Source organism: Pinus tabuliformis, chromosome 5_2, assembly GCF_031772625.1.
Source record: "Pinus tabuliformis cultivar Carrire ecotype Pingquan chromosome 5_2, CPIR1, whole genome shotgun sequence".
NCBI classification, from domain to species: domain Eukaryota; kingdom Viridiplantae; phylum Streptophyta; class Pinopsida; order Pinales; family Pinaceae; genus Pinus; species Pinus tabuliformis.
Genome location: NC_142306.1, coordinates 920,273,018 through 920,299,884, shown reverse-complemented (window position 1 = coordinate 920,299,884; position 26,867 = coordinate 920,273,018). Strand labels below are relative to the sequence as shown.

General features: G+C 38.8%; 1 protein-coding gene across 7 annotated transcripts in view; it reads left to right on the top strand.

Moving 5' to 3' along the window:
- The window catches only part of LOC149162279 (uncharacterized), a 342,764-nt gene that overhangs the window by 73,264 nt on the left and 242,633 nt on the right, over nt 1-26,867 (top strand). For 6 of the 7 annotated variants that reach the window (XM_089437190.1, XM_089437185.1, XM_089437189.1 and 3 more), the window contains exons 10-11: nt 21,618-21,727; nt 21,837-21,929. In XM_089437190.1, coding sequence (XP_089293316.1) covers nt 21,618-21,727; nt 21,837-21,929 — 203 coding nt within the window. The remainder of the gene's footprint in view (nt 1-21,617; nt 21,728-21,836; nt 21,930-26,867) is intronic. The other variant, XM_089437188.1, reaches the window with a different exon arrangement.

Below are 26,867 nucleotides of genomic sequence, written 5' to 3'. Positions count from 1 at the left end.
CCCTCTTAGCGAGGAACGTGCTCTAGCAATATATTGATGCTGTATACTGCTCCGACTCTGAAGCATCGTCCTTTGCGCTGCTGATGTCTAACAGCTGCCCTCCAATTGCTGCGCTGCTACTGCTACTGTACTGCTGCCTTTGACACTGCCATTGCCAAAGCTACATCTGTACTGCAGCTCCCTCTCAAATGCTGCATTTGCTATGCTGCTAGCACTGCCACTGCTAACACTGCATCCGTACTACAACTCAGTTGCTGAGAGAAGCAACTGAAAACACCCAAAAATTGGACAAGTATCTAGTGGATACACCTTGGTGCTAAAATCCTGACTGCTGCTAGTCCCATGCTATCTTTTGAAGCCACTGCGCTGCTGAAGCTCTACATTGTGCCTCCATGCACTGCTGCCTCTCTGCTCTGCACTGCTCACATTTTGGCGCTACTAACTACTGCATCTGTTGAATCAACACTCCATGGCACCAATTGAAAACTCCTCCATCCTGCTACTATTGATCATGGGCTCCCGTAGCAACGAGATGATCCAAGAGGTGGGATCCTCAAGGATCTTGCCCATCTGTAGCTCTATCAAACTACAGTTCTATATCAACCCACCTCCCTCCTGGAGGTATCTTGGCTGTCATGGAGAACTCCTCCTCGTCGATCTTCGCGGTTGCAACTTTCGGATCATGCTTCTCATCTTTGCCCTTTCTCTTCAAAGGACACTACGATGCATAGTGGCCCATCTTGCCACATCTGAAGCACTTCACCTTGGAGACGTCCTTCTTTCGTCTCTGTTGCCCCTGATGTCCCTTCGATGCAAGGGCTGCGTTATCCGCCTCCTCTACTTTGGGTTCGACCCACTGTTGCTGTTGCTTCTGTTAAGTTTGACCTTGAGTAGGACTCTCCTTATCTCTTCTTGTTTCAGAGCTGCCCACATCCCTTCCCAATTTGGCAATGCTGCTCTGCCCATGATACTCAGGACAAAGACTTTCCATTCATCCGAGACAAAATTTAGAGCCAGTCTCACTAACTCCGAATCCTAAGGTGTGTGCCTCGCAACCGACAACTCATCACGGGTCTCCTTCAGTTTTGTGAGGAATGGATCCACATGTTCTCCCTTTTGCATCTGAGCAGATCTCAGCTTCTACTCTAAGTACATCTTTTGCTGCTTGGAAGATCCCTGATACAATGTGGCCAAGGCATCCCACATCTCCTTAGCAATCCCTTTGCTAGCAATGTGGCACACCATGTGATCCTTGACTCCATCCAGGATCATCCTCTTCGCCTTCGCCATCTCAGCTCTGTACTTCTTCAGCGGATCTGCATCTGCAGGGACAACTACCACACTATCAACATACGTCTTGAGGGCATGCTCATCTAGAAGGAAAGACATTCTAGCCTTCCAGATGACGTAGTTGGAAGCCCTGTCCAACCTATCTTGATCCCTCAAGCCACTGGTTGCCATATCCTTTGAAAACTGTCGAACAACTCCCTTTTTCTCCTATTGCGTAGCTTCTAGGTTGGCTTACACATTCCCTAATGGAGTTGGTAAGTCTGTTGCTCCTCTGCTGCTCAACAAATGAGAAATACTGATTTCCTCGGCAAGAAATCACTGAGGAAGTGTTCTCTCACTATGTGATCTGCTTCTTCCTTTCGACAACTTTTCTGCCCAACACTCAGCTTGCAGAAAACTGCGTCCCTCTAGCTTTGCGCTGAATCTCTGTGTGGTTCGCTTTGCCTCGACAAGTTCTCAATCCAGCAGTCTTACCTCTCTGTCGGCTCACTCAGAAAGATACACCCATGAAATTATAGCCCTCCTGGCTCGAATTGCGCAATCCCTCAAGAGATTTGAACTGCTGCTTGCTGCAACTAGTTGGCCCTTGCTTCAGTGCTAGATCTTCTCTTCCTCATTTCACATCAACAACTCTGATACCATGTGAAAATTCCTAGGTCCAACAATCTCTGGAATCCTACTGCAACCAGCTGAATCTACTTCACCAAGATCGTAAGTTACATTACAAACTTATTTCAGATTTCTTCATGAAATATTGAAGTAAATTACTGAAGCAACCTACACCAAATTAAATATGATTCTGAAACATAGAAATTGAGCAAGGAAACACAAACACATAGGACATCGTTATTTTTGGACAAATGTTCCCGGAAAAACCCAATGCGGGAAAACCAGTGCAACAACTTTGAGGGTTTTATTATTATGCAGGAGAAAATATGAGTAAAATTCTAGGATGCTCAACTAGCCATCTGATATAGAGAGAATACTGAACAAAATATTGGTGAAATGATCACACCCTGTCACTAGGAGAATCAGTGACTGATCTTGCTGAACTGGAGGCTATGCGTCACCTTCTGCGTGGTTTTTGCGCAGAACTACATCACTCTCGAAAGTTTCTGCGTCACCCCTCCTGGGTATTATGTTGTCCCCCTTCCAGATCCTCTGCTGGCTAAGAAAATCGAACTTCTGACTCTCGGAGTCACACCCCAGCTTCTGGTAACTGAAACTTGACTTCCCTCAGCAAGAAACTCGACTTCCCCTCAAGGACTGCACTGCCTCTGCATTAGCACTATGTGGGCCAGCGTCAACCTTCCTTTGGACGTCTTTCTGTTATCTCTCTGCCTCGCACTCTCTGAAAATTCCTTCTTCCAGATTCTCACTGCCCCTCTATTGCAAGAAATCTCCTCAATCGATTTTTACTCCTGAGAACTTCTCACTTCAAAAATCCGATTTTCTTGATCTCTAATTGTGTTTTCCAAATGACCCTCAAGCCCCTTCTTATATCTTCCTGTTGGACAACCAACGGCCTAGATTAAATTTTAATCAAAGACTCAAATCGTTTTGGCTTGATCCGTGTTTTTTTCTAGAAGTTTCACCAATGATTAGATTAATACCCGTTGATATTTTAATTTCCCTAAGTTTAGACATAGGAACCCCATTAAAAATATTAATTATTTTAATAAAATCACTTATGGGTGGAATTTCCCAAAATATTTTTTGGGTTCTTTGGAATACATGTGCTTAAGCATCCTTGCAAAATTTGAGGTTAGAGCACATTTGATGCTATCCCAAATCAATAGGTACAAGCTCATTCTCTTTACACGTGCCTTTAGAGTAGGACATAAAGTATCTCTCTAAGTTTTTTTGGTTAGGAATAGGTAAGGGAGATGTAACTTGTAAAAGGGGACTGTTGACCTTGCCGCCTACACCTACCTACAAGTCAATGAGAAAAGCCTTCAACCCCACAAGGTGTGGTTGGTGGCAGGGAACTTAGAGAAGGGGCTGTCACTCTGAATCCCTTCTCTCTTCGTTTAAACTATCTCCTAGGTTAGCTAAGGGGGGTGGTCCCTAATGAAAAGTTAAGTTAAAAAGAGATTTGAGTTTCTAGGGGAATTGTTAGAGTTAAACAGATTATTCTTTAGGATTTATAAGCAAAAAACTGATATGAGCAATAACCATCAATACAGAAGATAAGTCTGAAATACATAAACAACCAGTGCCTTCACAATATTGCTCTTTAAGAAATGAAATTGTATTTGTTTAAAATGAAGTGAAATGCTTTCAAACTGAAAGCCAAAATAATCTCGAAAAGAAGACAAAGATGACATGAAAGAGTCAAAATGATAATCTACAATTAGTGTACAAGAACTAGATCAAGACATGCAAGTGAACTCCATATTTGTCTAGTTAAAACCATGTTCTAGGTAGCAAATAAAATCCTTGAAAGCACAAGATATTGATCAAGAAAAATATAAAATAAAAATTATGTGATTTTAGTAGGCTAGAAGAAAGGAAACTCCCTCTTTCAAAATCGTTTGATGAGATCCTTGAGGCAAACCGATTGGGTCCTCCTATTCTTGATCTTGGGAGTTATTTCGTCATTGGAGAGTTACACCAAATCTAAAGATCTCTACACACTTGGAACAAAGATGTCAGCAATCATAAAGGGATTAGATTATACAATGGAGGAGAAGGCTAGAGATTTCACCAAAAATCTTGTAGTGCTCCTCTTTTTAGAGTATTTCTCTAACCCAAAAACCATACAAGATAGCTTGCATATGTTAATCCAAGCAAGTAGCAAAATGATAACTAGCATAATCCAACATACATGTAGAATGTAAAGCACAAGAATTGAAATAACATCACCTCAAGAAATGGAAGAACACCAACACAATAGTACCCCAAAGTCCCTTTTATATATGAAAGATGAATACAAAATTCAGCAGTCTCCGCAAGCCCAACAACTCGTTTTAAAAATACAAATGAGAGCTCAAGACTCATATAAATAAGAAAATGGGAGATGATCCCAAGGAAAATTCCAATGACAAGTGGAGATGGATTGACAATCCCAATGTAGAAAATCAAATCACAAGTGGCAAGATGACTGGCTGTAGGTGGCAACCTTGACTCCTTGACTGTCCATAGAATATCTTCAAATCTGATGTAGGTGGCATAAAAAATGGGCAGCGTATCCCTTTGCTGGCCTGTGTGTGCATCTTATTATTGCCAAGTGTAAAATCTGTGGAAATGAATGGCAGTGATATCCCACTAAATTAGCCATAAATCAATAAAAAATGGGCAGCGTATCCCTTTGCTGGCCTGTGTGTGCATCTTATTATTGCCAAGTGTAAAATCTGTGGAAATGAATGGCAGTGATATCCCACTAAATTAGCCATAAATCAAATACCACGATCATGTGCCCCACGTGTACCAAATCAATGCCAATCAGATCTGTGTGTTATCATCAACATATGGCTGCCTCTAACTGCTGCGTATGATTTAATTTGCTGGCAGAGTATGTCTTTGGTGTGCATGGAATGGAGGGGGACAAGAACTGTCCCATGTGGCAGAGTTGTCCCCACTAAAACTGATATCGAAACATGTGCTGTGTTATTAACTTTAGTTGCTGGCTGAGTGGAGTTTCTTTGCTGGCAACGTACATGAGACAGTGCTTTGACTTTGAATTTTATGGCATGTGCATATTTGCCTTTGATAAACCATACGTAGAGTTGGAGGGTGAGGTGGGGTCCACTCCCCACTCACACTTTTAACATAAGACTTTGGCTTAAATCAAATCTATTAATTTGAATTAAATCACATGTAAATTATTAGCCATACGTAATATTTCAACATTGCCTCTTTAGTTCAACATTGGACCATTTGACTTGCCACTTGGAACTTTGACATTGAATTTCCTCCATGTGGTGGGCCCCACATTGCTGCTACGTCACCTTTGATATTCCTTTCATTTTCCATGTCAAAATTTGATTTATTTTGACTATGGAAAAAATTCTGAATTTTTCCAATTATTCAATTTTTTGAATTTTTTTCTCATTTTGCCATTGTCATTAGGAAAATCAGCTTTTGAGGGACTATAAGTTGTTTTTTGACCCCCAAAATGGGTTTTAGGATAATGCCGGGTTTCTGAGGATGAATTTCGAGTAGTCACGTGCCCCAGTCATTTCCTAAGGCCACTTATTTACACCATTACATAGAAAATAATTAAAAAGTCTCGTTTTGCGGGAAATTTTTAATTATTAAAAAATCCTACTTAGACCTAGCCAAATTCCACAATTCTTTTTGTGTGATCTAGTATGGTAATATACATCGACTCTAGACACTAAGATGTGTTAGGGGCTCAACCTTCTAACCGTCACCCCGGCTTTGAGGTAAAAAATGAGTGAAAAAACCCAGAAAATTATGTCTCTGAAAAAGAAGGGATAATTAACCGGATAAAAAAACATTCCAAGGTGTACTCGTTTTTTAATCGAGTCCCAACATCTTAGGCCTATTACAGACTCAAAAACTCATCATTACTAGTATCACTTATTACAATTCCCCGCAGGGTGTGGAATCTGGGTACAGGAAAGATGATGAGAAGATAGAAGTAGAGTTAAAAAACTCTGTTCACTGATGATATATGATAGTACAACTGTCCTCTGGATCATCCTTGGGCGTGGAGTCTTCATATAATCATTAGGTGCCACTCCAGCGGCCAACATTTGGCTCCATATGGGGATGCATGCTAGATATGAAGTGATAGTGTGCAAGAACCTGGAATCTGTATCCACCGACAAAAGACATATATTAGCAGTATTCATTCAAAATATCATTAAATGAAATCAAGTACAGAGATGAAGAAATTGAAATTTATTCTAAGAGCCTAAATGATAATTTATTCATGAAATAAAACTAATTAAACAAAAATGACAAGGGATAAGGTTAGAAATATGATACAAAAAGATGCCCCATAGCATCAGATGTCCTCAATGAAATCCATCTTGAGAACCTGCCTACTCACAGGCAAGTCCATAGGCTCTTTCTTTGATGTGCCTTGCCCAATTCTGACTATCTTAGGACTATCACTTGCCCCAATATTAACATGTTTGTGGCCATCAAATATACCAAACCTCTTCCTTTTCCTTTTCCAACTATTGAGGCATTGAGGCTTGATCCTGCTCAAAACTGGTGGTTCATTTTTTATATCTTTTTTCTTTTTCTTCTTGGTTAGTTGTGATGATGATGATGCATTTATTTCCAATCCTACTGCTTTGTCTTGAAAATGCTTTGATGGAAGATTTGAAGTACCCAAACTTTTTGAGATATGCCTAACCTCTTCGTTTTGAATCTGTTCTGTTAAGGGGGGAAGAAAATTTGTCAACACTGCATCACTTCCTGTCTGGCATGATTTATAGATAATCACATTGTTGGGTTTCCTTGGATCTTCAACATGATATCTTTTTTCTAACCTTGATCAAGTTTGACAAAGGTATTATTAGGCATGGGGATGGTGGCATATGATAAGTCCATTTGAAGGCTGCCACCTAGATCTGATGCCCATTTTCTTGATAGGAGCATTCCCCATGAATCAGGAACATCTATTACAACAATATCTATAGTCATTATTCTATCTGTGTATGCAACTAGGAAAACCTGTAAATCATTAATTATCCAATACACTTAAATTATTTTAGAATCCATTGAGCATATGTTGTGATAAGGCCTAGATACCTTTAAATTCAGTTGCTCCATGACTTTCTTGGTAATGACATTTGATGAAGCCTCTGAATCAAGCATGCAATTGTGTAAAAGGCGATCATTTACCATCAAATAAACATAAAATAGTAGATGATCTTCATTCCCCACATAATAGTTCATACTTTTCAATACAATTTCCTCATCTTCTGGTTCATCACTAGGCTTTTCTTCCTTTTGAGTAACTTCAATGGCACTTAGTAACTTGGCCCTTTGAGATGGTATCTTTAAAAGTTATGTCACTGGAATAGAAACCTTTGCAATATTAAACTAATTGCCTAAGTCAAAATTCAATTCTGAAATAGGAGGAGAAAAATTTCTGTGATTATTCTAGTCTTGGATATCCCTTCTCTGATAAGTCATCCCTTCTCGGTTTGCCATAACAAGAATCTGTCTAGATGTAGGTTTTCCCCCAAAAATCTTAGTGACTTCGTCAAAATTTGTAATCATATTGTAAACCCCAAGATTATTAGGCCTATGGTCAATCTCTTGATTTCTCTCAATGTTGTATCCCTGATCCTCGATGGAGAACATATTGATTTGACCAGTTGTCCCTACATGTTCATCTCCTAACCGGCCACTTTCCATGATTCTCTTCACATATGGGCATGTGGCTTCTTCATGGCACTGATTACATGGCCTACAAAAAGGGGGAATCTGATCTACCATGTTGGTGGATTCCAATGGATTTGGATGCCTATGCTCCTGTTGAGGGCCTTTATTCTTTTGCCATCTATCATTTGGCCTAGACTGTAATCTTTTCACTTGTGATCTCTCCATGGTCACCAACCTATTTTGCATGGCTTGCATTTCTTTAATGTGATTTTCGTCCATGCTCTTGATGAGTTGAGTTAATTCTTTAATAGGATCATGTGTGGTCTCTTCGTTGGCCTTGCCTTTGGAATCATTTGATTTTGATGGCCCTCTATTGAAACCAGGAATTTCATATTTTCCTGATTGCTTTCTAGCCCTTTCTATCTTCAAGGCTTCAGATTGAGCTACACTTAGATTCGTAGGCTCCTTCCTCCTCAACACATAGGCAGTGTCAACCCCAAAAGCATCTAGATATGAGCATAAACGAAATTCATCAAGAGGTTTAACAGTAGCAGACATGCTTTTTACTAATTCATTGAATTTCTTGTTAAAATCCTCCATGGTTTCATTCTCATTTTTCTTCATGTTGCTAAATGGCATTGGTCAAGTGCTTATTTTCTTTCTTCTCTCCAAACTTATCTAAAAATGCAGTTAGAATGGCTTGTAAAGAGTTATATGAGTTAGCAGGTTGCTCAGTGAGCCAATCAAGAGCATCCTCTTCTAAAGATAAAACAAAAAGTCTCATCTTCACATCCTCATAGTTAGCAGTGTTACACCATCTAAAGATACAAACATTAAAGTTTTTCACATGTGAAGTAGCACTAATGGCATTGTGACCTTGAAAGGAAGGCAACTTTTCAATAGCCTTGTCATAGATGTTGTGAGGATAGCCATTTATGTTAGTGAAGTCACAAGAAGCAAAAAGATCATTCATGATGCTAGGCTCTACTTGTTCTTGAAAAAGCAAATGAATATTAGAAATAGCCTCTTGCCCAAGACTAGCAAGAGCTCTACTATGAGATAGTCTATTCAACCTCTCTCTAAAAACCCTTTCAAGATCAGGAGAGGGGCTAACTAGACCACTTGAATTTCTCCTAGTAGAGACTCTTGCAAAATTTGGATTGAGTGGAGTCGCCACTTGAGCAAGAATCTAAATCTAAAGTTCAAAAATGCTAAAACCAAAAGTTTAGTCAATTTCCCAGGGACAAGAAAGCTTGTCCCCGGCTACGGAGTCAACAGATGTTGACCCTGCCACCTACACCTACCTACAAGTCAGTGAGAAAAGCCTTCAACCCCACAAGGTGTGGTTGGTGGCATGGAACTCAGAGAAGGGGCTGTCACACTGAATCCCTTCTCTCTCTGTTTAAGCTATCTCCTAGGTTAGCTAAGGGGGGGGGTCCCTAATGAAAAGTTAAGTTAAAAATAGATGTGAGTTTCTAAGAGAATTGTTAGAGTTAAACAAATTATTTCGTTAAGATTTATAAGCAAAAAACTAATATGAGCAATAACCATCAATACACAAGATAAGTCTGAAATACATAAACAACCAGTTGCTTCAAAGTGTTGCTCTTTAAGAAATGAAATTGTATTTGCTTAAAATGAAGTGAAATGCTTTCAAACGGAAAGCCAAAATAATCTTGAAAAGAAGACAAAGATGACATGAAAGAGTCAAAATGATAATCTACAATTAGTGTAAAAGAAATAGATCAAGACATGCAAGTGAACTCCATACTTTTCTAGTTAAAACCATGCTCTAGGTAGCAAATAAAATCCTTAAAAGCACAAGATATTGATCAAGAAAAATATTTAATTTAATTTTTTGTGATCTTAATAGGCTAGAGGAAAGGAAACTCCCTCTTTCAACATCGTTTGATGAGATCCTTGAGGCAAACCGATTGGGTCTTTTTATTTCTTGATCTTGGGAGTTATTTCGTCTATTGGAGAGTTACACCACACCCAAGTAAATCCTTCAACCAAATCTAAAGATCTCTACACACTTGGAAAAAAAATGTCAGCAATCATAAAGGGATTAGATTATACAATGGAGGAGAAGGCTAGAGATTTCACCAAAAATCTTCTAGTGCTCCTCTTCCTAGAGTATTTCTCTAACCCAAAAACCATACAAGATAGATTGCATATGTTAATCCAAACAAGTAGCAAAATGATAACTAGCGTAATCCAACATAGATGTAGAATGTAAAGCACAAGAATTGAAATACAACCTCAAGTAATGGAAAGAGAACACCAACACAATATTACCCCAAAGTCTCTTTTATATATGAAAGGTGAATACAAAATTCAGCAAAGTCTCCACAAGCCCAATAGCTTGTTCCAAATATACAAATGAGAGCTCAAGACTCATATAAATAAGAAAATAGGAGATGATCCCAAGGAAAATTCCAATGACAAGTGGAGATGGATTGACAATCCCAATGTAGAAAATCAAATCACAAGTGGCAATACCGCTAACTATAGGTGGCAACGTTGACTCTTTGACTGTCCATCGAATATCTTCAAATCTGTTGTAGGTGGCATAAAAAATGGGCAGCGTATCCCTTTGCTGGCCTGTGTGTGCATCTTATTATTGCCAAGTGTGAAATCTGTGGAAATGAATGGGAGCAATATCCCACTAAATTAGCCATAAATCAAATACAACGATCATGTGCCCCACGTGTACCAAATCAATGCCAATCAGATTTGTGTGTTATCATCAACATATGGTTGCCTCTAACTGCTACGTATGATTTAATTTGCTGGCAGCTTATATCTTTGGTGTGCATGGAATGGAGGGGGACAAGAACTGTCCCATGTGGCAGAGTTGTCCCCACTAAAACTGATATCAAAACATGTGCTACGTTATTAACTTTAGTTGCTCGTTGCGTTGAGTTTCTTTGCTGACATCGTACATGAGACAACGCTTTGACTTTGAATTTTATGGCATGTGCATTATTTGCCTTTGATAAAACATACGTAGAGTTGGAGGGTGGGGTGGGTTGGGGTCCACTCCCCACTCACACTTTTAACATAAGAATTTGGCTTAAATAAAATCCATTAATTTGAATTAAATCACATGTAAATTATTAGCAATACTTAATATTTCAACGTTGCCTCTTTAATTCAATGTTGGACCATTTGACTGGCCACTCGGAACTTTGACTTTGACTTTCCTCCATGTGGTGGGCCCCACATTGTTGCTACATCACCTTTGATATTCTTTTCAATTTCCATGTCAAAATTTGATTTATTTTGACTGTGGAAAAAATTCTAAATTTTCCCAATTTTTCAATTTTTTGAATTTTTTTTTTCATTTTTGCCATTGTCATTAGGAAAATTAGCTTTTGAGGGACTATAAATTGTTTTTTGAGCTTCAAAATGAATCTTAGGATAATGCTGGATCTTTGAGAATGAATTTTGAGTAGTCACACCCCCCAGACATTTCTTAAGGCCACTTATTTACACCATTACATAGAAAATAGTTAAAAAGTTTCGTTTTGCGGGAAATTTTTAGTTATTAAAAAATCCTACTTAGACCTAGCCAAATTCCACAAATTTTTTTGTGTGATCTAGTATGGTAATATACATCGACTCTAGACACTAAGATGTGTTAGGGGCTCAACTTTCTAACCGTCACCCCGGCTTTGAAGTAAAAAATGAGTGAAAAAACCCAGAAAATTATCCGCCTCTGAAAAATAAGGGATAATTAACCGGATAAAAAAACATTCCAAGGTGTACTCGTTTTCTAATCGAGTCTCAACATTCTAGGCCTATTACAGACTCAAAAACTCATCATTATTAGTATCACTTATTACAATTCCTCGCAGGGTGTGGAATCTGGGTACAGGAAAGATGATGAGAAGATAGAAGTAGAGTTAAAAAACTTTGTTGATTGATGATATATGATGGTACAACTGTCCTCTGGATCATCCTTGAGCGTGGAGTCTTCATATAATCATTAGGTGCCACTCTAGCAGTCAACAGGGACTAGGGAAAACTTATAACCCTCAAAGTCATGAAGATATGTGCTAGGCTTGTCTTAGGTCCAACTACTCATTTTTGAGTAGGAATCTTCATTTATTTGTTTTATAACCTTTGAAAGAGAATATTTTTATTTAGTTTTCTTGCTATTTCACCACTGTTTTCTTTTCGTTTCTCTTATTTTTATTTAAACTTCTAGTTTGTTTTCTTTAGATGGTCAATTAACACCTTAATTTTTAAGGGGTGGGCCTTTTATTGAAGTAGTACACATCTTTTCTTTCATTTTCTTTACTCTTCACCTCTTCCTCTTTTATTTTGTTTGATTTGACATTGGTTTGCATGATTTTTTCCTCCATTCAAACATTTTATGGTGACATTTGACAACCTATTCATAAGTTGGGGAATGCAAAGTTTTTTGGATGAGATGAAAATGTAAGGGAATTGTGGAAAATGTTAATTATGGAGGTGATATGATTACACTACCTATCTTGATCCCTAGTAGACCGTAGTGGCCTAGGCCAAGACACTTATCTTGGAATAATTATGTCTTCCCATGTTTAGATGAGACAAGAAGGTAAGCTTTTTACTTAGTTATAGGTAGTAAAGTTACATCTATATAAGATGTATAAGATGCCATCAAATGATACATTATGCACACATACACACAATATGCAAACACTAAGGATGAATACATAAAATTGGCAACAATTACGAATCATGACATATATTTGAAAAAAATACATGGACATTGAGTGCTAAGTTACTAGAATAAAAAACTACATGTAATCGAAATCATTGCCTGTCTTGCTAAATTGCCAGAATCCAGATCCAAAACTTCTAGATTTTTGGAAAGCTAGGATTTGGATATATATATATATATATATAAAATTGACAACTACATCAAATATATGACTTATTGCACAGTTACATAAAATAATAACTATACAATATTGTTGTCATTAATTTCAAAGACAAGAAGAGACTATAGATGTTCAAGATAAAGATTGCAAGATGGAGATGTTGATTTGGGGTAGCATAAAGATTGCATTCTCCAATACTCAGAAATTGTTTTGGGAAATTCCACTGGGAGACAGTTTTATTAAAATAATTAATTATTTTTAATGGGACCCTAAGTCTAAACTTATGAAATTAAAATAATTAACGGGTATTAATCTAAACTGTGGGTGAAACTTCTAGAAGAAGGTAGAGATCAAGTCAAATGATCCTAACCATTGATTAGAATCTAATCTGGGCCGTTGATTGATCAACGAGAGGATTATAAGAGGAGGCTTGATGGGCACTTGGAGAACACATCAGAGGCAGATACTCAGTTACCCAAGTAAGATCGATTTTCTCACTGGTCGAAGTTCAGCAAGAGAAAATCGAATCAGAGGGAGAGTTGCAGGTGAGAAAGGAAGAGAGGGCATCAACATATTCAGGGAGTGCAAGACACAGAGCAGGAGCAGGGTGATGCAAAAAGAGGCAGCGCAGAGGCAGATTGACGCAGAGCCTGCGTGGGCAGCTTGATGTTGGGCCAGTGTGAGAAGTTTGACGCAGAGAGACACAGAAGGATTCCGGGGAAGAAGAAGTGCTTCACCTGGGTCAGAAATTTGTCAGGAAGCGTCTGTAAAATTTCTCATTCCTATTTTGCTGGTTGTAATTTGTACATGAGAATTTGCTGAAGAATAATAAAACCCTCATCTGCTACACCGGTTTTCCCACATTGGGTTTTTTCGGGGATGATTGTCCAAAAATAACTGTGTCATTGTGATTGTATTTGTGCCAGTATTTTTCCTTACATTTACTTTCTGCAATGTTTTAATTGTGAAGGCTGCAGTAGAATATATTTCGATATTTGCCGTAAGAACACTGTGAATAACTTATTTCTGAGATAATAAGTAGAAGAAATAATATTAATCACTGCAATATGATTTCTATTTAGAAATTTTCACAGGAGATTGTTGGAAATATTGTTTTTGGACTTTTGATGCCTAATTTGGATAGCCTATCTTTCAATGCCCTTTTACTCTAATTACCTAACATAAATGAGAGCATAGGATATACAGTTGAAAAGCTTATTCTAAGACCTTTCCAATGGTAAATGGCATTACCTCTAACTCCATAGGAATGAGGATATATGAAATATTTTGTCAGGTCAGACAAGCTAGAAAGTATAGGTTGGTTCAGTTAGCTTTTACAAGTTGGCCCGTTAAGTGAACACATAAACACTATAAATAGGCTTATTTTAAGTGTATTTAGGCAAGAAGATCAAATACAAGTGTGCAAGAGATCTTTGAAGTGTGCAAGAGGAGCTAAGGAGAATTCTTGGGGTTTAAAGGTGCGTTAAAGGAGTCCAAGGAATTTTCTTGAAGTTTTAAGGTTTTGCTATGAAAGACTTGTTACCACACAATCTAGCGGGAGTCCTAGAAGGGGTTACTAAGGGACAACTACTAGACCAAATGGAAACAACAGGACAAGGACCCACTGTCACCTCAGCCAATGTTCCCTACGCTTTACAGACTTTGACCGATGGGAGTAGTCCCGGTATGAAGGTAATCACTAGAATGATGAGGTCAATAACAATGTACAATGTGATTTATAAAGCCCATTCAAAGGAGAGGCTCAAATGATGGCTTGCTTGCTTCAAAAGCAAGAGAAGGGTTCTCCAAGAAAGGCTCGTGGGTAGGAGGCCTAGACCTAGGTGAAAGAGTATTCAATAGAAGAGTTATGCCTAGATCAAGGTTTCCTAGAGAAGAAAAAGGATCTCTCTCAAGGTTTTGTGATATAGATATCATTCAATGATTGGGACCACAAGAGAGACCCTAGGGTCACCCAAACTAGGCTTAGGGTTGATGGATCAATGAGGGATAAGATGCTCTAAGACAAGTAAAGGTAAGATAGGCCAATGAATGGTTAACTTCAAATGAGTTTTCAAGTATAGTTAACCTATAGAAAGCCACTAACCCAAGAAACCTAGAGTTAAATATGATGTTGGAACTAGGGCTTGGGATATCTCCAAATCTAGCCAGAGGAATTTGTTCAAATTTTGAGGGGGCCAAGGGGAGACCCCAATGCAGTAGTGGACCAACTCACTCTTCAAATGGGCCAACCTAATGCATTTCGCACTGGGCCCTAGGGGACATCTAGGGTTAGGGCAAAAAAAGGTGAAGAAAGGTAAAAAGTGTTTAAGGGTGATCACCAAGGATTCCGAGACCCAGTGCCTTACAATTGGGAGAATGGAGTCAAGAGTTATTTTGATCTCAAAATTTCGCCCTAATGATGCAACAACATAACTACTAGAGGTATTTATACTTCATTTAATGTTTGATGGAGTTTCAAGGCAATGCAATGTGCAATTAGACCTCTAGGAACATTCATTCACTTAATCTTTGACATGTAATGCATGCAATACTTCAAATCCCAGTGTTTTCAAGAATTCACATTTCAATTAGGGCACAATAAGACTTGACAAACATTCCATACATTAATCATGTAGCATTGTAAAGAAAATAACATGGAAATAACACTTACAAGAGAAAGCGAATATATCCATCCATCAAAACATCAAAGAGAAGCTCCAAAATTTGATAGCGAAGTTTCCAAACATCTAAATGCATCCAAAACATCCAATTCGTCCTTCAATTGTAGGCCTGAGTTCTTTTTCACAAGAGAAATAGAAATCCAAGCGACGATGATTTACAAATGAGGCCTCACTTGTATTTATATGAGCCTCTAACAATTCAAATTTTCAAATTAGCCTAATGAGCCCCTAAAATGACTCTATGAAAAATAACAATCTAATTGGTGACAAGCCCACCAAATAGATCAAGCCTTCCTAATGAGGCCGAAATGATAGAAAAATGGTGCAATATGGCCATAAGAAGGCCTAGATAAGTCCTCCATGTTCCAAATTGAAGAGGAGGGCTCTCATGATGATGACCAAGGGGGTTCCCCCTTCGTTCCAAGCAAAACATCTATGGTGCTCCCAAGTGACTGTGGGGCACAATGAATGGTCTCATGGGTCTCCAATTGGATCAACATGTCAATATTCCATCCATAAGGGAAAAAATGACGATACAAGCCCTCCCATGTCTCCCTAGGTGAGACAAAACGCCATCTGGGCCACTGGATCATATGCCAAGTGTCTAGTACAAGCAAGTGGTCGGCTAGGCAATGTGGTCCAAGTGCATCATCATCTTTACATGAGTATGACATGAGCAAGTCAAATGTGGTGATGAAGGATCCCATGGCGCGGCAATCAATGCTCTACTATGGGGGAGGCCCATGGCTCTCAACGCTCACCCTATAAGTGCCATCATGACCCTCTAGAGGGCTTAGATCCTGTATAGGGAGGCCAAACCCAAAGATGAAGACCCACTTGCAATCCTGTATAAGATCCAATGCGTCTCCTCACCTTCGAGTACAACAATTTCATTAGTGAAATTGAGTAAATGAGCTTACAAATCAGGGGCCCAAGTGGACACTTCTTAGTGGCATGCCCTTCCAAATGGGCTTTAGAATGTATAGGTATCCCCAGGCTCAAGAAGGAGGTTAATAAAGGATCCTATTAGGTGGTTTCAACCTCTAAGGGAGTGATAGGTCCATGGTACATCCGTCGAATGGCAGGTGTCATGTGATATAATGATGGAAATGAGTGGGGTAGCAAGGGAAGGCTCCAAGCCACATGCCATGGTAAAAGGGAAACTACAATAAGGGAAGTCCACACATGGGTATATAGAATTCAAAGGGAGCAATCGTAGTACATGAGCTATCCTGACCTTTGTTTTTCCACCCTTCTTCATATGCCTTCTTCCTTTCATTGATTTTTCTTTCTTATAAATGCTCGGGGCTCTAGGGAATGAAAGCATGATGTGTAAGATATAACGATAATCACCCCTTTAAGGATGGGCAGTTCATTGCCCACCAGGGGTTGGGACAATCATGGGTTCCTTAATGATGTAGGGGGCTCATATAGGTGATCCGGATTTAAACAGGAATGCAACAAATTACAGATATAACCATAAATACAAATATGCAACAGAAATAACACTTCATTTCATTAATATCAAATACTGAACGATGCTTACAAACATAATGGAAATAAGACTAGCTCGGGTGATGGTAGCTTATCTCTACGAAGAGATGTGGCGGCTACATGCCTCTGAACTGAGTTACAATGAGGCTCAAGGGCCTTTTCATTTTTGAACAATAAGATAAAACCGTAAACAACCAAAACCCTAACCCGAGGAGATGTAACACCAAGAGTTGGGGTTAGTTGGACAGCCAACTTCCCGGGGTTGTAACTTGGTCATATTATCTCCGTTTGACGCGTATGATACCTCGTTGGAAAGATCTCTTCGAGGACCACAATTGTTGATGCGATTTCCATAGCAATCGCTAAAGGTATTTTGCTAAAATAACGTCGTTTAGGGCGTCAAAACGGCTCCGGAAGTTCAAGATCTGAAAAACTGCCAAAAATAATAAACTGCGCTACGATTAAGGAAATTGAAAAAGAAACTGAAAGAACAATGGTGAGGGTCCAAGTGGAATAGGCAGGTGGCCACCAACATCCACCTGGATCAATAGGGGCCCTAGGAACTAGGGTGATGGCTATGTCGGGAAGTGGGACCACACAACCAAAGTCGGGGTTTCCCATTTAGTGCCACTCCTAAAGTTAGTTAAAGGAGATCCCATGGGACTAGGATACAAGACTAACCATCAAGTTGGACAAGGGGACAAGAGTACATACGAAGCCCATTCTTTGCACCAAATCCCCCCCACTAATTGTTGTCTAGACGTGCCCATGATAAGTAAGAAAAAATACCCAATTACATAATGGAAAGCCATACCTTTGGGGTTGGAAGGCCCACCTTCAAACATATGATCATAATAGATGGGCAAGGGCACATAATGGTTGGGTCAAGTGGGCGAGATGGCACATCGAGCTATATGGTGGCTGCAAGGGTTTGCTGGCTATTGACCGAAGACAAATCTAGGAGAAAATTTCTCGTATGGGTTGTTAGTTTTTGTAGCATTGGAGCGTTCTAGCCACGAAATTTGGTGGAGAGGTAATACATGAGATCTCCAAGACCCATAAATGGTTTATGGAAATTCCACCTAGAGATGACTTAATTAGATTATTAACTAGTTTTTAAATATTTACCAAGTCTAAACTTACAGAATATGGTTAATTAATTAGAATTAATTAAGTCAAGGTGAGAATCATCTAAAAACTCACACAGATCGACTTGAAGATGATCTTAGCCATTGGTTAAGTTTTAATCTTGGTCGTTGAAGTCTCAACAATGGATTATAAGATGAAGTCGATGGGCAGATCGATTTCAAGAGTAGCAGCAGTCCGCTGTTGGAGAGCCAGAGATTGAAACAGTGAGTGAGGGACATGGACAGTGAGGCTGGAGGAAGTGTTCCAAATCCAACGAGTGCATTTGCAGAGAGGCTAAGATTTCTCCAGGAGGCTGCGTAGAGGCAACATAAAAGCCTCATAAGCAATTTGATTTGCTGAGAGGGGAAGACGTCTTCAGTTCCAGGGGCCGGGAAGGAGTCCTAGAGTGTCGAAGAAGAATTTTTCGAGCCAAAAACAGGCAAGACGACTTGATTAGCAGTTAATTCGGGCAACAGTAGCAACAAACAACTTCAAAGTGACGCGGAGCCTGCACAGGCCTAGTTGGACGACTTTTTTTCAGAGGCTATCTAGTGTCGAAATTGCTCGCAGTGAGGGTAAATTGCCTCTTGTATTTTTTGCCAGAATTTTTCACTACAGGATAGCCAGATTTCGACATCCAGATTGTACTCATAATTTCTTATTGCTGCATAATAATAAAAACCCTCACCGATGCACCGATTTTCCCAAGTTGGGTTTTCCGGGGACATTTGTCAAAAAATAACGGTGTCATTTTAATGTGCGTGTGCTAGTATTTTCTCAATTTCCAACGCTATTGTTTTCCACAGTTTTATTTGTGAAGATTGCAGTGTGTTTATTTCGATGTTGCCATAGCAATAAACTGAATAATTAATTTATCAGTTAGAAGAAATAACACCATTTGCTGCAATAGGATTTCAATAGTGAAATTTTCACATGGGTGTCACCCACTAGTGGCGGGTAACAAGACTAAGGTCTACAATGCTATGAAGCGCATTGTTTTGGGGTTGTGATGTTGTGAATTGTAGTAATTTCGGATTATATTTTTGAGAATGATACTATGAGGTTCACCAGGGCATGAAGGCTAAATATGAATAGGGTTTAAACTTTAAAGCTATGTTTGTGTTATGAAGGAAGGAGAGGTGTTAGAGCATGAAAGTTAAGGGTATGATGGTGCTGTGAAATGCATGAAATATGAAGCATGTACGTGAAGATAGAAGTACTTTGTGTATGAACTATGAAGAGCTTAGGTTGGTGCCTATACAGGTCTTGCTAAGCTTGTGTTTAGCCAAGGATATTGGTGTCTCCTGTATGTTGTTGCCTACACAATATCTTGCTAAGTTGTTGCTCTAGCAAGGGGGTCAGTGTCTCCAGTAGGTTGGTGCCACCAGCGTTGTAAGAGTAGGTTGGTGCCTACAGACATTTATAAAGATAAGTTTTTGTGGTTTTCTCATGGAAGGGTTTCATTGTTAAACTTTGTGTAATGTGGTTTTATTTTACATGCATTTAATGTTTTGAAGTTGATGAATGATTGATGAGTGCTCATTTAAAAAAAGAAAAAGAATCTTATACTGTTTCACCCCCCTCTCAATGTAAGCATAAGTTGAACATAAAGCTATGCACTAAAGTTATAAAAATGGTTGATTAATTGTTATTATGGTTATATGAATTATGGTATTGAAAGATTAAATTTAGTTTTTTTTTTTTTCCCATAGGAAAATTTGGGCAGATCAACCCCAAATGGAATCTTTTAAAGCCCGTCGGCTAGACTAGCAAGGCCTTGTTGGAATTTCTAAGTCTATCTGTTAGAAATTCTTCCTGTACTTACTGATTTATTTCTTCCTACTTGTTCTGTTAATTAACAAGTTATTTACCATGTAAATATTGAAAATTAATACAAGTACAGTCTCAACACATACAGATCATCAACTGAAGGAAAAACAAGCACACAAGTGACACCGTTGTTTTTGGACTAATGTCCTTGGAAAAACCCAATCCGGGGAAATCGGTGCAAATATTTGAGGGTTTTATTATTAAGTAGTTTTAGAATACAATCTGGGTGCCAGAAATGGCTCACCCAACAGAGAATGCCCTTGGCAGTAGTACTTCTCAGTCGGAGATAGATATTTCGGCTAAATCATCGGATGAATGATCCCACAACAACGCTGCAACACTTCTGCTGCTCTTTGTTACCCTGATATGGATTGCGTCACCCCATCCAACTCTCAGCTCCAATCTGCCCCACGAAATCTCCCAACGTCAGCCTCTAGGGTCTGCGTTAGCCTCTCTGGCCCAGCGTCAGCCTCTCTGGGATCTTCGTCAGCCTCTGGAGCCTCTGCGTCTCCCATGCTGACCCTCCTCACGCTCTGCGTAGCTCCTAGCTGCCTCTGCATGGCCTCTGGCTGTTTCTGCGTAGCCTCTAACTAGCTTTGCGTCAACCCTCTCTTGGTTTCTGCGTTGATGATCTAGGTACTATCTTTGCCTCTCTGCTACTGCATTCACTGCCCCTCAGCTGCAACTTTGATCACTCCTTCGATTTCCACAGCAAGCCCTGCCCTAGAAAATCGAATTCTTGATCAACTCGGTGTGTTCTCCAAGTGACCCTCAAGCCTCCTCTTATACTTCTCTCGTTGACAATTCAACAGCCGAGATTAAGTCCCTAGTCAACGGTTAAGATTAGATTTGGCTTGATCCATGACTTTTAGATCATTCTAACTCAGTTTTATATTAATTCACATTAATATTTTACTTTCCCTAAGTTTAGACTTAGGGACTCCATTAAAAATATCAATTATTTTAATATCTCCCAAACTGGTTGGAGATCTTATGTGCTTTAGCCTCTCCACCAGTTTTCGTGGCTAGAGCACATCTGATGCTACCACAAATCAACAGTTCTAACCCCAAGGGCGTTGAGGAGAATTGACCCTGTGACCTCCCGATTGGCGAGGTACTTAACAACGGGGACTTGACTAGTTGAGCTACCCCTTGGGGCTATTGATTAAACTCAGTTATTAGAATGGTTAAGTAAATTTTAAGGCTATGCACAAATATATTAGCGTTAACCCCAATGCAAATTTATTGAATGATTTAGCTGTATGGCTTCTCATGTCACACCTAATACAAAATAACCAATCAGAATGATCACCAATCATTTATATGGTATCTATCCCATGTCAGCCCCAATGCAAAATAACCTATGGGAAGGAGTGTTGATGATTTATGCATTATTGGTTTAGTAAATTTAACCACTGCGATGATCAATGAGAGGTTCAAGACTGACTGCCGTGATTTCACCATAGATGGAATTCTCCACAATAAGCTGTGAATTTTACCAAGGCAGTGGCAAAACCACATAATGTATCACCAAGAGACTCCACCCTTCCACTGATCATAATCCACAAGAACTATGGTGTTTAGGTGTCAGCAAATCCCTTGGAATGTCTCATTAGTGAGGGATCCCTTCTGAAGTGGATCCTGACCACATATAGGTGGGTCCAGATCCAAATCTATGTCCAATCCAGGGATCCACTGATCCATGCCCCAAGGTCTGCGGGATCGAGTAGGATAGCTATATTTGGGATCTTGATCATTAGTAGCACCATATGCTCCCTCGTCTAAACTCTTCCTCTACCTCAATCCTCTAGAGATGTCACTTAACACCCTCCAATTTTGACGAAACTCGCTAATCCAGGTATTAATATGGTAGAACAAGCTTAACATGTCTGATCTACCATTGTTTGTGTGAAGGGAATGTTTTTAGTATTTTTTGTAGGATTGGAACCTATGCTCTATTCTGTATATGGATATTGTTTGGAAGTGCATTCAAAGTGATTGTACTTTGCAGGAACAATTTCATTCAAAATAGTCCAGTTGGATTTGCATCAAGATTGTGTGCTCTGGTGGAAGCATTTTGCATTTCATTCGAGGGGCAATTTGTGGAGGATTTTGTTACAGGTTTACCTTTGCTTATCTTTTGTTTTATTCATGAATGCTGATTATTCCATTGTGGTTCTGAAGTGTATTAGTTCAATAAGCATGCATGTTCTGCTGTATTTACTTGCAGCTGAAAATCCACGCATTCAGAGTGTAACAGCATCAGTTGTTGTTCCTCCACCTACTGTTCTTGATCGAGTACTTAAAGATCTTTTCCATGAAGGTATGTAATCAATTACATTGTTCTTTTTGTTTTTGATTAGGTTTCTATGTGTAAATGTTAAAATAAATGATTGCTTTTGTTAACAGTTCTTCTCTTTTGTGTTTTCTCAACTATGCCTTGCAGAAAGCTGGATATTTTAGTGGCAATAATGTAATTACATTGATAAACTAGGAAATCAGACAGGAAATCTGGGAAAAGCTTTTTTCTTATATGTGTGTCAAGGGCAAATCTAGTCTCTTCTAATGAGATTGTTGAGATAAATAACAGATCAAGTAGAACAAGATCTAAGATTGATATTAGCAATATGGTTCTTTAGACACAACCTTTGCTGAACTATATCTGTGATAAAAGCTACCCTGAATCCTGACTCTCCCAATTTTTGGTTGCCTATGTCATGAATTCACTTACTAGTTGATTACATGATTGTCTTGAATGGTGTTTCTTTTGATAACCACTCTTGGGCTTGGGATTCTAATGTTTTTATTTTTTAATCAACTAATGAGTACATATGTTGGCCATGTATTTTAGTTGGACATTATCTGTCATGATATTTGCTGGAACACATTTGTTGATTTTTTAATGCCGTCTAAATCTGAAATCTCATTGTTTTTCATGTCTAATCCCTTGATTCTATGAGATATGACAGCTGTGTTTTCTGTGCATGGAAATTCACTGGATAGCCAATTGATATTAGATGTTATTACATTCCTTGCTAATTTATTAGAGGAGTCACGAGAAGCCTGCATAATGAGGCCATGTGTTTTGCTAATATGTTTTTGGGGCAGACCAAAATGCTCTAAGAGATTTTATACCTAAGGTTCTCATTGCCCTGCCATGTAAGTTCAGATAAATTGTATAGCTATTCTGGAGCTAATATGACACCATTAAATTTTCTTAGATGCTTTTGTTACACTAATGTTTTGTGATAACTTTTCCAGAGTTAATGTACATCAATAACTTTTCTTAAACACTATTGTTACATTAATGTTTGGGGTTCAATCACTAATTCTATTCCTTGCCTAAGTATAGGTTGATTATGTGTAAGTAGCTACATGCCATTACTAATGGCAGAGACATTATGATATTCATATTACACTAGTGTGAGTACCTCAAATAATAAGAAACAAAATACATGTAAAATGCTTATCATTTCTTCCTTGCCTGAGAAAAAATTCCATGAGCCATGCCTATATTTTAACTCTCATGCAGGTCCAATGACTGTTGAACACATTTGACATGTTTTTCCCCCCCATACAAACTCTAATTTATTGTTTTTTAATGACTATTTTATGTCTAATGGTTTATATGTATATCCTATATGGGTTTTTACTTAATTGTCGTTATGTTCGATATTGTATATGAACCATTGCTATATGCATTGGTGTTAGAGCCTAACTTAAGTTAAAATCCATATAGAATGATTATATATATATATCTTCGTGCGTGTGTGAGTTTTGTTTTTCCTTTGGAGAAATACCTTAACCAATTAGTGTATCAAAAATGACAATATTCAAACTACATTCCTAAGAATATGAAATCCGTTACAATTGGGTCTCAAAATAGATTCTAGAAGTCATCTTCACAATCACAATATAGATAGCCTTATCCAAAAGCCCTATAAATGCATAGTTTCATAGAAGATTGAACTAGGGCAGGTTGACCTTGTTACCCACCACCAGTGGGTGACCCCTATAGGAGAATTTTTCTCCTAGATTTGTCTTCAGCTGGCAGCCAGCAGCCCCTTGCAGCCACCAGATAGCTCGATGTGCCACCATTCTCCGCCACCTGAGCTAGCCATTATGTGCCATCACCCATCTGTTATGATCGTATGTTTGAAGGTGGGCCTTCCAAACCCAAAGATATGGCTTTTCATTATGTAATTGGGTGTTTATGCTTGCTTTTCTTGGACACATTTGGACATGGATTAGTGGGGGGATTCGACAGAAAGAATGGGCTTGGATTGTACTCTTGTTCCCTTGTCCCAACTTGGTGGTTAATCTTGTATCCTAGTCCCATGGGATCTCCTTTATTGGCTACTAGCTTTAGGAGTGGCACTACGTGGGAAACCTTGACTTTGGTTGCGTAGTCCTGCTTCCCAACACCATATATCTCACTACCCTCCTGTTGAAATATGTAACTAGGTTCGGTCTTCATGATGACATGTAATCATGCTTTGTATGTAATTGATGTAAGGAAAAAGAATAAAATTATTTTTGTTCTTGAGACATGGGTTTCATGCTCAAAGAAATTTATTTTATAGGTCAAACTCCCATTGAGAACTTCTAGGGCTTGTCATTAAGTCAACAAGTCATAAGAGTCATTGTCATGTATGAAAGACCCTTCTTGGGCATGTTACATATTGTAAAGAAAAATATTTGAGTCAAAAGACCCTCCAAGACCTTGTCTATGTGCTACAATCAAGTCGGCCCTCCAAAGAAGCAAGTCGGCCTATCAAAAGGACATGTCGGCCTAGGGACAGTGTCAAGTCGACCCACAAACATGAGCAAGAAGCCTATATATAAGAGGCTAGTCGATCACCCTTAAACACACTCACTCAAGCATCTCGTGGAAGCACAAGAAGAGAAAAGATACATAGCGAAGGGTAGAAGAATTCAAGGAAAGGAAAAGCGAAGTTTGCAAGGACTGTTTTGGGCTATTCTTGTTCACACGTGCAAGGAGACTAGGGCTCAATTTACTGCAGCAGAACATAAGTACAATCACCTCAAGAAGGCCGAAACAAGGTAAGAAGAAGATCCTTCTTGCAAGCTGAAGTTACAAGGAGATCAACTCAAGGCAAGCAAAGGAGAAGAAGGGCTAAAATTGCCCTAATCCCATCACATGTGCGAAGGTTGCAAAAAGTTGCAGGATGCCGAGGGTTACAGGAAGAGAGGTCGAAAATTGCAGTTTGGTGTTGCAAGGTCGAAGTTGAGGACAAAGAAAAAGTTATAGCAGTATTAAGGCAAGATTGACTTTGTTTGACTTGGCAAGAAAAGGGCAAGGTTTGACTTGGTCTTAGAGGAGTCTTGGTCAAGGGTCTAGGTCTTGGAATTCGTCAATTGAAGTTCTATAAGAAAAGAATTCTTGTGAGTTTTCCTCTTATTTGGAGAGGTTTTGGTCCTAGTTGATCGCCTATATCTTGTGTCCTTTGTCTTATTGTTCTTTATGGTTTGGTCGCTGTTTGATGAAGAGAATATTAATAATAATCAAATGAAAGAAGTAGTTAATTAGGTTAAGTAAAAATACATCACGAGTAGTTACCAAAAGAAGAGAAATCACCTAATGTAGCTGCCACTAGATTTCTCAACATGGTATTAGAGCTAAGGTGACTACATCAAGGAAAGGCAACTTAAAGATCATCTAGGAAACATCAAAGACATCGAATCATCAAGAAGGGATTCATAAGGGCCGAACAAATTAAGAAGCATTAAGAAGGACTACTCAAGGATCACACCATCTAGAAGCAACAATAAGGCGAAGAACTCAAAACCCTAGCTCATCCGAAGAAAAGTTCTACACTCAAAGCATTCTTGGGAAGCTTACAATCTTCAAAAGAAAGAAGACCTCAAGGACCCATCATCCGCTCAATCAAAGAAAGACCCTACATTTGAAGTATCTTGGGAAGGCCACCACACTCTATACTATCATCCAAGGAAGCAAGAAGAAGCATTGTCATCATCATCAAGGAATCTGGTGATCTCCCTCTATTTGAGCCAACGATCACTTTTGGAAGAAGACATCTTCTATTACCAACATCGTCAAAATCAAGAAGGCATCAAGTTGATACTGTCATCAAGGAGTATTTGCACAAATAAGTATCTTTATATATATGTCTAAATATGCCTCTTCTCTACCCATCATCTAGGCCTTTCTGCCCTCATCTCCCTTCCTTTCCCCCTGTTGTAGCCTTATCACTCTCTCTAAACCCTTTTTCTGCTTGCTGCAACCTCTTTTGGGCTTCTCTCAAACCCTAGGCAACCCTCTATTGTAAAGTCAAGCCTCTGCCTTTCTTTTTGGCTTAATCAACCTTGAAAATCCCTCATCATTTCTTCTCTCGATTCACTGGGCAATCATATGATTTTCTGAGCTAATATTTCATATGCGATAAATTTTTGGATAAATTGTTGTGGTTACAGGTGTTTCAGGTCTTGGAGGATTGGTGGTCATGTTTCTAGTCAGGTTTCTAGGCCTTGGGCCTCAAAGTGTTGTCTTCTAAAATCTCCTTTCCTCACTGTTATTACAGCAAGCCAATCATTTTCCAACAATGATAAAACACTAAGGAAAACACACAAAAAAATTAATCCACAAATTTCCTCAAACATTAAGGGATTGATTAAATAAATTTGGCACTTTGTATTTGAAAAAATCTAAATTTAAGTATTAAGGGGTTTTCGCAGTGCATTATATTAGATATCATTTTTTGGGATTCAACTGCGTTAAGTAAGTCATTCATATATGACCATTTCCATGAGTTAGTCGTAACTGACTAATTTCTCATGATTTTTGAATAGTCCACTTAGCACTCATTGCATCGGGTGATGCTCACAAGGGTGAAGAAGTGGGATTGAAACTAGTGAAATGAATCACATAATGTCAATCATCACTTCTGAGGTTTGCACCCGATAACTGGGACCAATGTTGCACTAATCGTTATCGGGATATTATCGGCGCGGGGAAAAAATCGTAAAAAATGGGTAAAAATCGGGAAAAAATCGTAACATACAAAAATATTCATTTTTTGCAATTTTTTGAATATCTAAAGCATCTACGACATAAAATAAATACATTGACACAAAAATATGATAAAAGAACTAATATATAAGATGTTTGATATCATTTCTAGTGCCAATCACATAACAGTGAATCATGTCCTGAATAGTAAGTCCTGACTCATGACTCCCAACTCAGCCTCAAACTATCAACAAAAAATATAATAATGTA